Here is a 16,913-nt window from a genome sequence, read left to right on the forward strand (position 1 = left end):
GCTGTTCCCTGGAATATCGTTGGGTGCATTTTTTACTCGGAATCTTTTGTTTTCTGACTTTTTGTACCAAACCAAATCCATTTAGTAAGGGAAGATGGAATAGCTGCATAAACCTAAACAAAAAAAAGGTTGATGAATCCTGGCTGAGGTTAAACAAAATGCCTCGGGTGCAGAAGCTGTTTCCTCTATTGTGTGCTGAAAGTTGTATAGCATTGTATGAGACAGTGTTGGTATAATCAGGGGCCACACTAAATACCCCACCATTTTAGGAACCAAATTGCAGGCTCGAAGGACCTGACCAGAATTATTCCCCACCTCTGCTATTTGTAATCTGCTTTTTAAAAAGTGATTCACGCGTACAAATGGGAGTATGATCTAGTTTGGTCCTGAGGGCATTTTTGTGCCTATAGGTTGGGATGTAAGCATGCAGCTTGTAACAAGTACTGGCAAAGATAAATCTATTCCAGTTAATATGTTCTATTAACTGATGAATGAAAGTCATAGATGTAATGCCAGTTATAGATTTTAAAAGTTTATTGGCAAACCATAATATATAGCATTGACAAGAAAGAATCAGAAAGGAAAATGCTGTCATTGAGATGTGTTTTTCATGACAATTGATGGTGGTTTAAGCAAGATGGGTTAACTTGTTGCCTCTTTGTTCAACATTTATAATCACTATAGTGTTATCACGTTGTTTACTGCATGGAGAATGTGCCTGCAGGAAGCCAAAACGTGAGTTTGGCATCGTGGGCTATAAGAACCTGGCTGTTTTTGTTAGTAAACCATATGGTAAAGCTAAGAGTGACATGAGAACCAGCCATTGTGCCTGATTCCACATTCTGGATTGGGATCATGTGTCGAGTCGGCCAATGTATACAAGATGCAGGTTCCATGTTCTCGTACACCTTCTGGCATTGCTAGTTCCTGGGTGTGAGAAGAAAAATCCACCACCAGATTTGCTGTTCAGGAACATTTTCTGCCATGCATCAATGTATGGAGTGAGTATGTGTGTGTGTATGGGCACTCCAGCAGCTACTTCTTGCAGTTTTTCAGTTGGGGTGTGTGTGTGTGCGCGTGCATGCTTATTGTGCCTTCGTTCCTAAGGGCTGTTATCTTGGCTAACCAAACTGTCTGCTTTGCCAGCCAAGTTCTGAGAAACAGCCCAGATCTTAACTGTCAACATGCAGAGTTTATGCAAACAGAGGGGGGAAAACAAAACCAAGATAGAGACCACCGAAAATGAGAGGAGAGATGCTGTGTGATTGGGGAATAAAACTGTTGATATGGAGGAGCCGTCCATAGCTTCCACTGGGCGGAACTGCAGTGGCTCAAATACTCCAGAATGATTCGCTTCTGGCTGGTCTTCTGTTGCTCACGTCTTGTTACGTTGCCCAGACTGGTATATGATTACATTTTGGCCCTCGTGTTGAATTCAGGAGAGATAAGGGCAAGGAAGCAGACAGACCAGAAATGTTTCTACTTGATGCAGGTGCCTTTAGGAATTTAGGTCACACACATGTCATACACTGGGTAGGGCCTGAGACCTGGTGGGGCCTCCAGAGTTGAACTTGGGGGCAGAAACCTAGCATCCCAATTGGCAGATTGAACAGAAGAGCCCCCACACAGCAGGATGGCTTCTCCCCTTTTATAACCATGGTTTCATATCAATAGAAGAGAATATCTGTAGCTCAGGGTTGAACGGTGGAGTCCTGGGGGTTCTCTGAGCTTGGCTGTTTTCCTGCAGATATTTCATTACCCAACTAGGTCACATCTTCAGTGCTAGAAGATGTTCAGAGCTAGAAGGTACGATTTCGTACGTCAAATTCTGCAATGACCTACAGTCATTCATTGCTGCTATTAACAAATGTGGGATGTGGCTTTCCTTTCCTCATCATCTCACACCAAGCCAGCCTTACCGTTAGAGAGACTGAGGCAGTTGCTTCAGGCAGAAGATGATGAAAGTGGAGATGGGAAGGAGGTTCTGGAGGGATGTGGGTCAGCTCCTACCCCAGTTGATTTCCACCCCATGCAAGCCTGAAGCCAGCCTAAGTATTGTAAGGGGGCATTCAAAAACTTGGGGGAGGGTACTTGGTCTTTTTCCTTCTTCCTCTAATTTTTAGGGAAACATTTTCTAACTTTGTTTGCGCCATTCCCTGCTCTTCTCCCTCGATCCCTGTGAAGCTTTACATTTCTCAAATTCCATGGCAATTGATCTGATGAGGAATTTCTAAACAAAGGGGCTCTCCTAATAGAAATGGATGCTGTAAGGAAAGATACAGGAGAACTGAAGCAGCTGATCATACTGGTGGATTAGAAAGTCCGTGGAGTTCCATATTAAAGGAATAGGAGTCCAGATGGTTCTTTATCTGGTCCTTATGACCACTTAGAATTATTGTATTCCTGCAAAGGAGTTGATGTCCAGATGCATCTAAAATTAACTTTTCAACCTTTATGTCTAGAGATGGTTCAGCTATGATGTTGTATTCCATTCTTAAACAAGAGTACTTACTCACAGTCCCACAAAACAGATTAATTATACAACATGACTGCAAACTCTTGAGTATGTGGTCTTGCTTATAAATATAAAACACGTGCAAGGCAGTTGACACAGATGATTTGCTATAGCCAGTTGGTGAGTGATCTGTGCATAGATGGGGACTGCGTGGGAATTCTAGGATATATACTGTATGTAACTAAATGAACAAACAATCAACATAACAAATTATTTTTCAGTAGAAGAGGCATATGAAATGTCCCTTGCCCAAGGATTTTGCAAAGTGTATCTTGAACTACTTGGAGACTTCAGTACAGGTAGTCCTTGCTTAACGACCACAATTGGGGCCGGAATTTAGGTCACTAAGGGATGCAGTCCTTAAGCAAATTATCATTATAAATATTAAAAATATAAAAATATTATAAATTTTAAATAAATGCAGAAATAAATATGTATTTTTAAAATTAATTTGTTAAAAATGACTCATGTAGATAGTATGCTGTAAGAATTTATGTAAAGTCCTGTACATATTTTGAATTTTAATGTTTCCCACTATACAATCCTTTACATTTCTACTCTGTCCAATAGGACTTATTCTCTGGAAACTAGTTATCTGATTATAACTGTATAAGTTAGTTCATCTAGTCATTAATTCTTCATGTTGCCCAGAGTCTCTCTTTTTGGTATACGTTCAAGGGCAAACCATGTCCAGGTTTGTTATCTTGCAAAACCTCTGGGGATGTCTTCTTAAAAGTTTACTAGAAATTGGTGTTTCCTTTTTTAAACTTGCAGTTCCTTTCCAATTTCTCTAGAAATGTAACCTGTAAGGAGAGAGGCATATACATATAAACAATTACTTATAGGTGGGAACCCAGTGCCTACTTAAGATTTTCCTTCCTTCCCTTCTCCTTCTGTGCTATATATTCAGATGAAAAGTTATGTTGAGAATGTCAATGCTTGCTAAAAAGCTCTGCAACTCATTTAAATCTTCCTTAAGTTAAATCTTAGTGACTACATGAACACATTTATGTTGTTTTCTTGCCACTGCCTTTTTCCAAGACTTGTTTTTAAAAAATACCCAATCCAGTCTATAACCTGGGGATTATGGTGTACTCTCCCACTGAAATACTAGCCAAGTCTGACCCTGCTTAGCTTTGTTAATAAGGTCAAGCAAGGTCAGCTAAGGTCTGCTGAAGTTTGCAGTTGGTCAGGAGATACACTGGAAGTAGCAGACTTCTGTCAATAATAAAGTTACTTATCAACATAATTAAACATACTGTCCCTACAAAAATATCTCTTTATAGGATTGTTGTAAACTGTTGAAGGACACACCATTTTTAAATGAACAAGAATAAAAACGTTAGTTTCAGAATGTTACTGGATCTACACAGACAGTGAAATGAATCAATTACAGGCCAAGTGGGCTGTAATTCAGTGAGCCCGATGATCAATCCATCACTCAAAATAGATCTGTTGGTCTTTCTGACTGATGTGGTTATTCAAAAATAGTATTTCTTTCTTCCTGTCCCCACGTGGATTCTAAGATGTAGCTTATCCTTCTACCACTGTAGAACTTCACTTAATATTACTATAACTCAGAGGTCGGTATGTATTTGTGTATGCATTATAAAATGCGGTTGCAAAAAAGAGAGAAGCCAAATAAACCAAACGCTTTCCCAAAACTGGCTCAAAGAGTTGCTATTCCAGCACATTCTGGAAAGAAAAAGCAATGTTATATTCCTACGCTCCTTCTGTGCCTCGGCATCCGTTCCTCCCTTTTGAAGGGCAGGGCTCAGGTTTAACCTTGATCTGTGCTCAATCATTCTTTCTGTGCTTGAAATCTGGAGTTGTTTCTCTTGCCCAAAGAGAAGACAGCAGGGTGGGGTGGCCTGCTTGAGGGAGCAAGGAAGGGCGGCACAACTGGCTGCATGATGGCAGAACAGAAGTGGGAACGTTAGCTCACACCAGTTCCTTTTCTTCTATACGTTCAGATAAATGTATCCAATATGGGCCATCCCTTGGGCTGCTTTGGGCATCTCCTGTGGATGCTGATGCTCCTTCATTTGCCACTGCGAGAAGTCCATGGATTTTTCCCCAACATCTGGTCTCGTACCATAAGCTTCAGCTGGGGATCCATCACCCACCAGGACATGACTGAAGATGCAATCCTGAACATCACCCTTCGTCTCTTTATGGAGACACCTCACCCTACCAAGGGGAAGCACATCCAAGAAGAGGACTTTAAGGTGAGAGAAATGAGAATTGGACCTGAAAGGAACATGAGATATTTGCAACAAAGTGGGACAAGTTACCGCAACCCTACTCCTCAGTGACATTACCGCACAAAGCCCTCCTGTAGTTGCCGGTGTAGTGATGCCACTGAGGGGTGGGTCTTGCTCAGGCTCCATAGAAGTACATTTTGTTCATTGCTTACCAGCAAAAAACAGGCAGCCCAGCCAGCTGACTTGTTTTTGCTGGTAACTGCCAATTCTCAGTTGAGAACAGTTCCTTCATTATTGTAGGTGACAGAGGGTGCTAGTGCTGTAACTAATGTTTTCTGTTACACAGCTTTCTAATGCTTCGAAACCTCCCGGGCTGCCCACACTATCTAGTCAAAAGCCAAAGTCTGAAGGCAGGAGTTTCCATCTGACGTCTTCCTTTGAGATACATTTGAGGCCTGGGAAGCTGGGGACCCTTGGAGAGAGATGGTAGAATCAATGACCAGACGTTCACAAACGTGTTTCTCAGAGGACAGCTATGTTAACCGATGACAGTGAAGAATCAGGAGGAGTCTGGTAGCACCTTTCTCACCAGCATCTTTTATTAAATGGCATAAGCTTTTGTGAGCTACAGCTCACTTCGTCACATGCATGGAGTGGCTCAACTGAAGCAGGATTTAAACTGGGATGAGGTGGTGGAGAAGGAAGGGAAGACAGGTGGGTCATGCCGGTGCAAGTTATATATGAAACAGGTTGCCAATACCTTATCAATTGACCATTGTAATGTGTTAAAAACCCACTGCCTTTGTTGAGACCTTCTGAAATTGCCTGACATCTTTTGATCTATGTGAGTTCAGCAATCTCTCACTCAACAGTGTTGTTCAAGTCTCATTTTTCCAAAATGGTCACTTTGAGATCTGTAACAGAGCATCCTAGGAGGTTGAAATGCAGTGATATTATCTTGTCCTTGTTTTGAGTCCTGGTGTCAAATTTATGTCCATTAATTCTTTTCCACAAAGGTTGTCCCTTGGTCCTACGTAGATCCAGAGGGGCACTGGAATCTAAATTTTTCTGCATCTTATAAGTAAGAAGTGCAAGAACACCATCCTTTGGTCCTGAGAAATCTACTGAAATGCTCTTCTGCTTTGAAATGTTGATAGCCAAGTTTTTTTCAGTGAAAATGAAGGGTCCAAAAATGCAGGAGAGGAGGTAGGGCACTAGTGGCAGAGGGTGGGGCTTATGTCTCTTTAACAACAGTCCAGTGTTGTTATGAAATATAATAATAAACTCTGAAGAGTTGGAAAAGAAGTGGCATTTATAGGTAGAAGCTCATTTATCCTACGGTCTAGAGTTGTCTGGAGTGGGGTGGCCTACAAATACAGTCCATCCATCCATAGTATGTACTTCTGTTGAGACCTAATCATTCATTCCCCCTCAACACACTGTTCCTTCTCTATATTGCAGGGAAAAAAATGTGCTTATCTAACATGTTTTTTAATATTATTTCTGATTCTACTTCAACAGGGCAAGACCTTATTGGCTGATGACATCTTTGCCGCTTTCTATGGTCCTGAGGTATCGGCCAAGCGTTTCCGTGCAGCCATTGCAGAAGTAGCCAACGCCAATGCCGCCATGGACTTTGTGAATACGACTCGGGATGACCCCGTTTTCCACTTCGATTCGGAGCTCATTCACTCCACCAATGCCCGGCTGTTGCAGGTTCGCAAAGAGGTCCTCCAAGCTGTGCGTTCTGAGCAATACGGCATCGCCCGAAAAATGTTGGGACAGCTGCTCCATTCCTTGCAGGTATCCCCCAAAATGTACCATATGCAGAATTAGGATAGCAGGGAAGATGGCAGCCTTCTCGGTGACAGCCCCAACTCTGTAGATGTAATGGTCTATGGGAATATCCTTGAGAGAGAGATGGAGGAAGAGGCGCAGCTGGGACAATGGTCAGATAAGAGACAGCTCAGCCCACAGAAGGAATGGAGATGTAGAAAGCATCTCAGAAGGGATCCTCCCTAGTTTCTTGGACTGTAAAGGCGAGGGGGGAGAGATGGACTTTCAGACTTGCAAGATTCTGTTACTGTAACCTTGAAATAAAGGTAGTAGAGTTATGGTTTTAGTTTCTTGTCTCAAGTACCTCAAAGGACTGATAGTGGAATATCCTGCCCTCAGAGGTGCACATCACACCCTTCCCCACTGGTGTTTTAGGGACAGATAAAACCAGTTGCTGATCGTGGGTGCCTGTCCTGAATGTTTTTGTTTTTTGATGAAGGTTTTGTTTCTATCTGTGTTGTACGATGCCCAGAGTTCTCTGCGACTGGGGTGGGTTAGTGCGCTTGGCTCGGTTTGGGATGAGCGTTTTGTGTTTTTAATGGAAGCTTTTAAACAAGTAGATAACAACTAACACAAACTAATATCACGTGAGAAAGGAGAAAAATAAATCAAAGAAAAAGCAAAAAGTGCAAGGCAAGAAAAAAAGTTAAGAAAAAAATAGAAAAGAAAGAAACAAAGATATAAAGAAGTGGCTTCCGATATTCTTCACAGCAGTTATAAGTACAAATATATTTTAACCTCTCTCTCTAATGGTGCATCATATTAGTCTTCTTTCTAATCATCAAAACCATAAATCACAAGTTCATTTTTTTTCATTCTTGCACTAAAAGTCCATAAGAGGCTTCCAGTCACCAATAAATGTAGATAGTGTCTTTTCTCTAATCAAAGAAATCCATTTCAGCAAAACCTATCAATTTCACCAACCATTCCTCCATAGTGGGTAATGTTGAATCTTTCCATCTATGCACATATAGTAATCTTGCCGCAGTAATCATATATTGAAATAATCTTCCATGGCTTTTTTCTAACTGTTTGTCCATTAATCCTAAACGGAAACATTCCGGTTTCAATTGAATATTCATCTTTAAAATCCTCTGTATCAAAGTATGTATTTGAATCCAAAATTGTTTAGCTTTTTTACATGTCCCCCAAGCATGATAAAATGTCCCTTTATGTTGTTCACATTTCCAATGTACATTTGAAGTGCTTTTATACATGCTAGATAATTTCTCTGGCATCATATACCAGCAATACATCATTTTATAAAAATTCTCTTTGAGATCATAACTCAATGTAAATTTCAACCCTTTTAACCACATATTTTCCCATTGATTCATCTGTATATTACATTGGTTCTCAACGGGGGCGGTACCGCCCCCCGGGGGGCGGTGGGAGGATGCTGAGGGGCGGTGGGCATGTTTTGGGCGGTAGAGGGGCGATGAGCATGTTTTGGCATTCGAACTTAATTTTAAAACTCCCCCCAAAATTTATTAAATCGATCATCCGGTTTACACCATTTGTACCAGCAATAAAACGAACTTACGCGACGGCTGCCCTCACGCACTTCTAAGAATGGTGAGACGAATTTGTATTCTAGGTAGGCTGACCTTGAAGAACTCAACACTATGATTCTTCTCCGATCCCAACCAGCACAGCGCATGCGTCAGCTGTCTTCCCGCACGATTAATCGCAGCGCGTGCGTTGAGCGTCCTTTCAATATGAATCTTTGATTTGACCCGTGTTTCTTGAGTTGCTTTTCGTTCGCTTCATTCCTGTTTCTTCCCCTCAGTTTCAATTTACTTTCATTGTTTATTTGGCCAGTCGGCTAGGTAAGTGCGCTGATTAGTTCTTTATCGTGGTCGTGAATTATTAATTTTGAGAAACTAATGAAACTTTGAAAGCCAGCTTCCAGAATGGTGATCGTCTCACAGAATTTTGGCTTCAAAGTAACATCAATTGCCTCTACCCAGGACCGTGGACTATCATCAAAAAAAATTTTAGCATATTTTTTTGCTGTTTTTTTAATTATCTAATTAAGAATAAAGAATTTTTAAACATTAAAAAAGCATTTGTAAAAAAAATAAAAAATTAAAAATTAAAAAAATTAAAAAACGAGCATCAAAAAAATAAATAAACGTATTTACAGCATTTTGAAATAAACATATTTACATAAAAGAGCATTTAAGCATTTTTTTTGCATTAGTCATTTTAATTTTAATAAAAGGAATGCAATTACCTTCAGGGCAAAAGTATCGAGTTAAATCGAACAAATTTGGTGTGTAAGTCTACTGAAAAAAATTACTTAAAATTTTTGCCTTTTATAATTCAGTAACTCCCCCCCCCCCACATACCCTAAATTACAGGATTTTCACAAAGGGTGGCGTTGAAAAATTTTCCATTCCTTAGTGGGGCGGCAGCTTCAAAAAGGTTGAGAATCACTGGTATATTATAACCGAAGTTCTTAGCCCACTTTATCATATGCTCTTTAACCTGTTCTTCCTGTTTCAAATTTCAGCAAAAGTTTGTACATTTAGCAATTATATGTTCATCATCAGTACATAATTGTATTTCAAATTCTGACTTACTTTGCTTCATGCTATAAGTCTTTTTATCTATTTTAAATCTTTCAAGTAACTGTAAGTGGGAAAAGCATTGACACCTGTATCTTTCTGCTATTAGTTGTTCTCTTGATTTAATCTTAAATTCCCCTTGATAGTTTTCCAATAACTCTCGGTACATCAACCATTTATCTGCCATTTCTCTTCTATAATGCGCTTCTTGAGCTGAGATCCATGAAGGTGTTTTGGGCACAACCTGGGTTTATATCTATTCCATATTCTCAATATGGTACATCTAATAAAATGATTTTTAAAGTCCACATTAATTTTAAATTTATCTTACCATAAATATCCATGCCATCCAAATCTCAGGTCATGATCTTCTAACTCTAAAAGTCTCTTGTTTCTCAGCAACATCCATTCTTTCATCCAGATCAAACAACAAGCAGCAAACTACAGCAAAATTTAAATCTGGTAAACCAATCTTCCTCTTTCCTTTGCATCTTATAACACTTTATATTTAACTTGTGGTTTTTTTCCCTTGCCATATAATTTAGATATGTCTTTTTGCCATTGTTTAAATGGTACATCCGTTGTCAAAACAGGTATTGTCTGAAACAAAAACACCATTCTTGGCAACACATTGATTTTTATCACAGAAATTCTCCCCAACAGTGATAGTTTTAATTTCTCCCATCTTAACATGTCCTTCTTAATTTCAGTCCATGTCTTAACATAATTATTTTGAAGTAACATACAATTCATGTTTGTCATAATAATATTTTACTTTTTTCTCAATCTTAAAGCCAGTTTTCTCCATCAGTTCTATTTGATCTTCTAATTTCACATTTTTTGTTAACATCTTTGTCTTCTGATTATTAATCTTGAAACCTGCTAATATACCAAAGTCCTTTAATTTTACCATTAATGCTTCTACTCCCTCTAGTGGATCTTCTAAAATTAACACCAAATCATCTGCAAATAGATTATAGATTATCTCTGATTATCTATAATCTTTAGTAAATTCTGTTTATGCAAGTATTCATCCACTTTTTCCGAGGAAATTTCTTAACCTTTGTATAAAGTATTATAATACTGATGAAACACTTTTCTCATATTCACATTAACTGTTATTACATTATTCCCTTCTTCTAACTCTATTATCACTTTCTTTTTCTTTTTGCGGCTTGTATGCCAACCATTTCCCCAGTTTATTTGCAAATTTTTTGCAAATTTCTTTGTTTTGCATAGTTCATCTTTATTTCCATCTCTCTCACTGTCAATATAGATAGTTGCCTCTGTAAAAGCTTGATTTGGTGAGTTATAGTTATCATTCCTGGAGATTTTTTAAATTCTTCTTTCTTTTTTTAAAATCTTATATAAGAACATTTGCATTTTCTCTTGCCTTTTCTTTTTCTTTCTTTTTCAATTCATTATTGTGTTGTATAAAATATCCTCTTACAGAAGCTTTACTTGCATCCCAAACCATCCTTACTTCTGTACCTCTATTAAGATTATTCTTAAAGAATTCCTTTAACTTCTTTTTATAATCCTCTACCACCATTTCTTTTTGTAATAACAACTCATTCAATCTCCATCTAAAAGATCCATTTTTCCTTTTAAAAGTTAAAGTCACTGGATTATGATCTGAAAATGTCTTTGGTAATATCTCTACTCTATAGATATTATTAGCCAAAGTCTTAGAAATACAGGTAGTCCTTGTTTAGTGACCACAATTGGGACCAGCAACTTGGTTATTAAGCAAAGCGGTTGCTAAGTGAAACTGTGACTGTGCTTATGATCTTACTTTAGCTTTCCTTTGCTTTACAGACCTGTGAAGGTCGTAAATGCAAGGACTGGTCGCAAAGTTAGTTTTTCATCACTGTTGTAACTCTGAATGGTTGCTGTATGAGGCATTTGCTAGGTGAGGACTACCTATATGTGCAAGAAATGAAGCTAGCAAGGCTAGTTAGAACAGTCTCCATGTTAGAGAGAAAACCATGGTAGATGTGGTGCCTTCCAAGGCCATCAAGAGAATGGCGAAGGATCTGTTGACTTGGAAAGGCAGGAGAAAAAAGCCTAGAATTTAAAACTGGAACCGTAGATCTGTATAAGGGCTTTGATTTCTTTGCACAGCAATGGATACATCTGTGCCTCCGTGGCTTCATTCTTGTCCAATGAAAAAACTAATCTTGCTGAGGCATGTCTGTAAACTTTCAGCCAACTATCCCATTCTTGAATAAGGTATTAGGTATCTGGAGAGCTGAGATTTAAAGCTTTGCCTGGGGGGAACATAACCAAATATATCTCTCAACTGCCTTATATTGTCTAGTACTATCTGCCTTATATTGTCTATATTATCTAGCCCAGCACTCTGTTATGAAACAGCATTTCCTCATCCTTTTGCTCTTTCAAATACAGTGGAACCTTGGATTACGAATTTAATTCATCCGTGACTCTGGTCGCACCCCGAATTGGTCGCAACCCAAGGGAAATTTCCCCATAAGGTTCAATGTAATTACCGTTAATCCATTCTGGCGTGGAGGACAGGGAGGCGGCTATTGCTTGGAGGGAGAGTCCCCCTCCCTACGACCACGTGTCAGGGGCGGAAAAATGGCCACGGACCACGTGTCAGGGGCGGAAAAATGGCCGTGGACCACGTGTCAGGGGCGGAAAATGGCCGCGGACCGTGTCAATGGAGGGAAAATGGCCGCGTATCCTGTTCGTACTCCGAGGCGGAGTTCGCAAACCGAGGTAAATTTTTGCGGCCGGAGCTGGTCGTAACCCGAAAAGTTCATTAACAGAGGCGTTCGTAACCCGAGGTACCACTGTATTCTTAATTTGCTGTTCTGCAAAAGGTATTGAAATCATTCACCAAGACAAGAAGCTCAAGCTGAGTTTGCTAACATTTCAATCAAACTGAAGGATTATCATCAATAGTTTAACAAAATAATAATACAGGAGTTGCTCACTGTCCATCTTTCTTTCTGGCTAGGATTTCTACAGCCACAGTAACTGGGTAGAACTTGGAAACGAGGAAATACATCTGGACTTGGTTCAGCCAGGCCGCGAAATTAAGTCTATCGCTGAAGGTATGGATTTTGTATGATTTTTCTCCTTTACCTATGTTTGCCTCAGCGTGAGATATAGTATTGTTAGGGGGTATCAACCCCTGGTTCATTTAGAGGACCCTATTCCCAGCCTGCTGGGAATTATTTATTTAGCCTATTTATTTATTAGGTCAATTTGTATAGCCGCCCATCTCAACAAATGATTCTGGGTAGTGAACAATATTTAAAATAAAAGTTAAAACAATTACACTCACAACTACAAAAGTCGAAATACGTAGCAGCTGAGAGAAATACAGCACTCACTAACCCAGCCAGGAGACAGGTCCCTTCACATACTCGGGGCCCCAGGCCCGGGTACAGAACCAGGTCTTTAGGGCCTTACGAAAGGCCAGCAGGATCGGGGCCAACCTGATCTCCAGAGGGAGGATGTTGCAGAGGGCAGGCACAACGGCAGGAAAAGCACATCTTCTGGGCCCTGCCAGTCAACACTCCGTAGCTGATGGGACCTGGAGCATGCCCATTCTGCCAGACCAGATAGGATGGGTAGAAACAACTGGGGGGAGATGGTCCCTTAAGTGACCCAGTTCCCAAGCCATGAAGGGCTTTAAAGGGGACAACCAGCACCTTGAGGTCTCAATCCATCTGGGAACTGCCAAGTTGGGGAAAGCTGGCAGGAGACTCCATGGAAGAGTTGCCAAGTGAAAGAGAGGGAGGAGTGGAGCTTATGCTCATCGGTGCATTTTGTTGAGACTGAGGAGGGTCTCAGGACCCCTGCCCCCCCGCCTTTTCTCCCACCCCCTTTTTTATTTGACCGTTTTTCTCTTGGGCCTCCTCAGCTGGCATCCGGACTTGCAGCGACTGCTCTGAATGGACCTGCAAAGGAAATCTTCTGGACAATCTTGCCGTTCTGACCACAGGTTACTATGGTTCCCATCCAGAAAAGCCTCTTGGTATGTTTTTTGTTGCCAGCTGAGGAAAAAAGGCTCTGTCTGGAAGTCAAAGAGATTTTTCCTCCCCTTAATACTATCAAAGCCTACAGCCTCATTTGTATTCTTCTCGCATCCTTAGAGAGTTGAGGCTAAAATCTGTAAGGAGGAGAAAATGGGTTTTGCCACAGCTTAGAGAAAAGGGCCTTTTCCTCTCTTTCCCTGAGATGTTTCTTCTTCTCTCCATCAGCTGCCTATTTTATTTATTTGGTGTCTGGTGTATGTGTGTGTGTAAGAGAGAGAGATCATTTTTAGAGCAAGTTCCACTTGTTCCTATGAAACTGGAGAGAATTGCAGGGCCTTTTCATAGTTAATTGATGGGGGAATTAGTGAATCTTTCTGCTTTGGAAGCTTTTTGTTGTTGTTGTTCTGTGAAGCCTGGTGGAATCGTCCATATTGTTTCTCTGACACAAGAAGAGAGAAAAATAGAATAATGGTGGCCTCTAGCAAAGCAGCTTTGTGGATAGGTCTAAATAAATCAATTCCTTTATCATTCCATCCTGTCAAATGTTCCGTGATTTCTTCTCTCTCTCTTTTTTTTAACCCAAGAAAATCTGTTTTTTGTTCCTGCACGTTGCGTGTGCTCCCAGATGCACCTTGTGCAGAATTGCTTAAAGATTTGGGCGGGCTGGATGACATTTTAGAGTCCGTATTGGTAGGATTCACATCCTTGGGCTCTAAGAGAAATCTGTGGGTGGGTGTCCTCTCCCTTTCTTCCTAGCAAGGAAACCCACAGCCAGGGCCAAATTAGAGATGCGGCGACATGCATCACTTGAAAGCAGAAATTGGGTTTTTTTAAAAAAATCTGCTAATAGCTGTTGGGTCTTTTTAATTGCTATTGGGGGTGAAGATGATTTTCCACTGGGAACATTTTGATTGATTGATGATGTGCCATGAAGTCATTGTTGACTTTAGCACCCACATAGATAGATAGATTTTTCTCCGTGACGGTCTGCCCCTAACCTGGTCTTTCAGGAATGTCGCTTGGAACATAGTGGGTTAGACATGGAGAGATTAACTCTATTCCTTTGGCCAGCATCCTGTCTAAATTCGCTGCAGTTGTTCTTCCTGCATTTCAGAACTATTCATGGCAGCAGCAAGGCTGGCCTTACTGTTAGGCAACATGACTTTGGACAGCAGATATTAGAGGTGACCACATATTAGAGATGAGTGCCAACAAGATACAGGCTGCCTTCTGCCTGTGCTCCCCAGCCATAGTAGAAGACAGCTTCCCATTCAGAGTTCTCTGCAGCAAAGTGGGACATGGTATGAAAAGCCCTACTCTAGAGTAACATCCCCTCCTTTACCTGCTTGTGTCATGATGCTGTTGAGTTGTGGGGCTTGTGTAGTGGCCTTGCTGCAGACGCTGAGACACCATGAAAGCATGACTTGTTCCTTGCTTGCTTGCAAAAAACAGGCCAGCCAGACCAGTTGGCTTGTTTTCTGTTGGCAATAACCAGTTGCAAGCCAAGAGCAAACTGGCTGCAATCTGCCACTGCTGGTGTGTGTGTGTGTTTGTTTTTGTTTTTACCAGCAAAGAATAATTAAAGTGTCTTTTCCCCCCTTTTTTTCCTGCCCTGTGCTGGATTTTTTCCCCTGATTTATGGGGAATCAAATAATATTAATTGATTCCACCAGCTACCCTGTAGATTCCCTTGCCCACATTATCAGTGTTGAAATAAGGTACTGCTAGCTGATTGATTCGTTTGTGTTGAACAGCAGGAAGGTGTTCTTCTGTCTTGTAATTTAGGCAGTAAGCTATATTGGGCTGTACTTGCACTACAGAGTGGGAATTATTCAAGGAGAGGGCATTTTCTTCGTTTTCCAGGCTTACAAGCCAGCTCTGAGTGGTATGCTGGGGGAGAAAAGATTGATTAGCATTTTCTCGCACACCAGGGTCTAGATAAAAAAATGGGAACCCTGCAGCTGTAACATTATTGTACAAAGAAATGCATCTTGTACAGTTCCTGCATTTCCGTTTTGTGTCAACAGGTTGTTGTTGTTCAGTCGTTAAGTCGTGTCCGACTCTTCGTGACCCCATGAACCACATTGCGCCAGGCCTTCCTGTCCTTCACTGCCTCCCTGAGTTTGCTCAGTTTCATGCTCATTGCTTCAGTGATGCTATCTAACCTTCTCATCCTCTGCCGTCCCCTTCTCCTTTTGCCTTCCATCTTTCCCAGCATCAGGGTCTTCTCCAAAGAGTCCTCTCTTCGCAACAGGTGTCAACAGGTGGCAGCAGTTAATGTCCTTGACTGATCTTAAAAGCTAAGCAGGATCTACTTGTGGTGGTTCTTGGATGGTACTTGGGAACATCAGGACAGTTGGCAGGACTGGGAAGTTGAAAAACATCCTGGAAGGAAGCAACCTCTTCTGTTAATGCTTCCAGGACAACAATATGGCTACAGTCCCCAAGAGTTGAGCTCTGAAGGAGCTTTATTTCCATTGATACATTAACATTTTCTCCAGTTTAGCTCTTGAAGACATGAACCTAGAAATCACAAAGCATGCTAGAAGTAGCTTATTTTCTTGAGAAGGATCAGAGGACAAATGTGATCAAAGTAACTGATAGATGCTTCTTGACTCCAAACCTCTGAAATACAAGTGAGGGTTGAATATGTCCGTCTTCTCGTGCTTGGAAAAAACAAATCAATAAAATTTCTGTATAAAAAAAAATAAGCATGGCTGGGAAAAGGGTGTGTGAAGGTGCATGCAACATTCAGTTATGCCATCACCCAATTATACTCAGATTGTTGCAATCTAAGAAAGAAAGAGCTATACATCTATTAATTGCTCCTCTCATCCGTAAAGGGACACTCCCATCTCTTTATTATATTGACCTGTCTATTTAAATGTCAAAGCAGATTTTTCTACAGGAGTGGTATTATCCCACCCTTCTCCACCTTTACAGGTGAAGATGCTGGGCTGAAGTGTATTTCCTCCTCCTTTGTCAGGCCCAGCCCAAGAACAACAGTGAAACAGTCCAGTCAAGTCAGGTTCCTTTATTTGGTTACATCATATAGACAGAATCTTGCCAGACTAAATTTATACTAATGCAACTAGTGGATATACCCTGGGAGATTCTACGCAGTGGCTATCCTGAACCTCTTTCGCTTCCCACACTCCCTTTGAGGACTGTGTTGTCCTTTGCTTCCTCCCCCCTTCTGGCGTGCACCCCCTCCCTCCTGATAGCCTCGCTCTCCCACATCACCCTCCTCCTCGTAGATACGTCCCATCACATTCTTGTCTCTTCAGGGAAGTGCAGCCATGGCGGGAGGTTCGATGACAGCCGCCATCGGGAGCCTCGAGGTGGCATCAATAAGGACAGCGCCTCCTTGTTCTTCTCACCCCACCATTATCTGCACCAGAAGGCAGCGGTTCTGGCTCAGGAGGCCTCCATACACTTCCTGGAGAAGATGTGGCGAGAAATAGGAAACAAGCAGTTCATGAGGTAATGTGGTTTGTTCTTTAAGATACTGAGGTTTTTGTGGTTTCCACCTGTGGAGATGTTCTAAATGGGGATTGGCCATAGGCAGCCCCAGGGCCACCCAGGGCCGTTTTTCTGAAGTCTCAGAATTTCCTCTGATTGTTAGTTCTGAAGTTAGTGGCACAGTTAAGGGCCATTTTACATCAACTGCTCATGTAGGCTGCCCAGATTGGTCCAATTGGGGCAGATTATAAATGTCATAAATACATTAAGAGAACACACCTATCTCTTTTGTGGTAAGCAACATTATGTAAACAGC

General features: G+C 41.1%; 1 protein-coding gene across 3 annotated transcripts in view; it reads left to right on the forward strand.

Annotated features, from left to right (window-relative positions):
* Positions 1-16,913, forward strand: part of VWA7 (von Willebrand factor A domain containing 7) — a 40,669-nt gene that overhangs the window by 1,290 nt on the left and 22,466 nt on the right. For all 3 annotated transcript variants that reach the window (XM_088134652.1, XM_088134651.1, XM_088134650.1), the window contains exons 2-6: positions 4,489-4,743; positions 6,241-6,522; positions 12,109-12,205; positions 13,021-13,134; positions 16,423-16,618. In XM_088134652.1, coding sequence (XP_087990778.1) covers positions 4,504-4,743; positions 6,241-6,522; positions 12,109-12,205; positions 13,021-13,134; positions 16,423-16,618 — 929 coding nt within the window. In that variant the 5' untranslated portion in view covers positions 4,489-4,503. The remainder of the gene's footprint in view (positions 1-4,488; positions 4,744-6,240; positions 6,523-12,108; positions 12,206-13,020; positions 13,135-16,422; positions 16,619-16,913) is intronic.

This window comes from Python bivittatus, unplaced genomic scaffold, assembly GCF_059951505.1.
Source record: "Python bivittatus isolate LINGU-HERP-01145 unplaced genomic scaffold, Pbiv_v1 ctg000080_np1212, whole genome shotgun sequence".
NCBI classification, from domain to species: Eukaryota; Metazoa; Chordata; class Lepidosauria; order Squamata; family Pythonidae; genus Python; species Python bivittatus.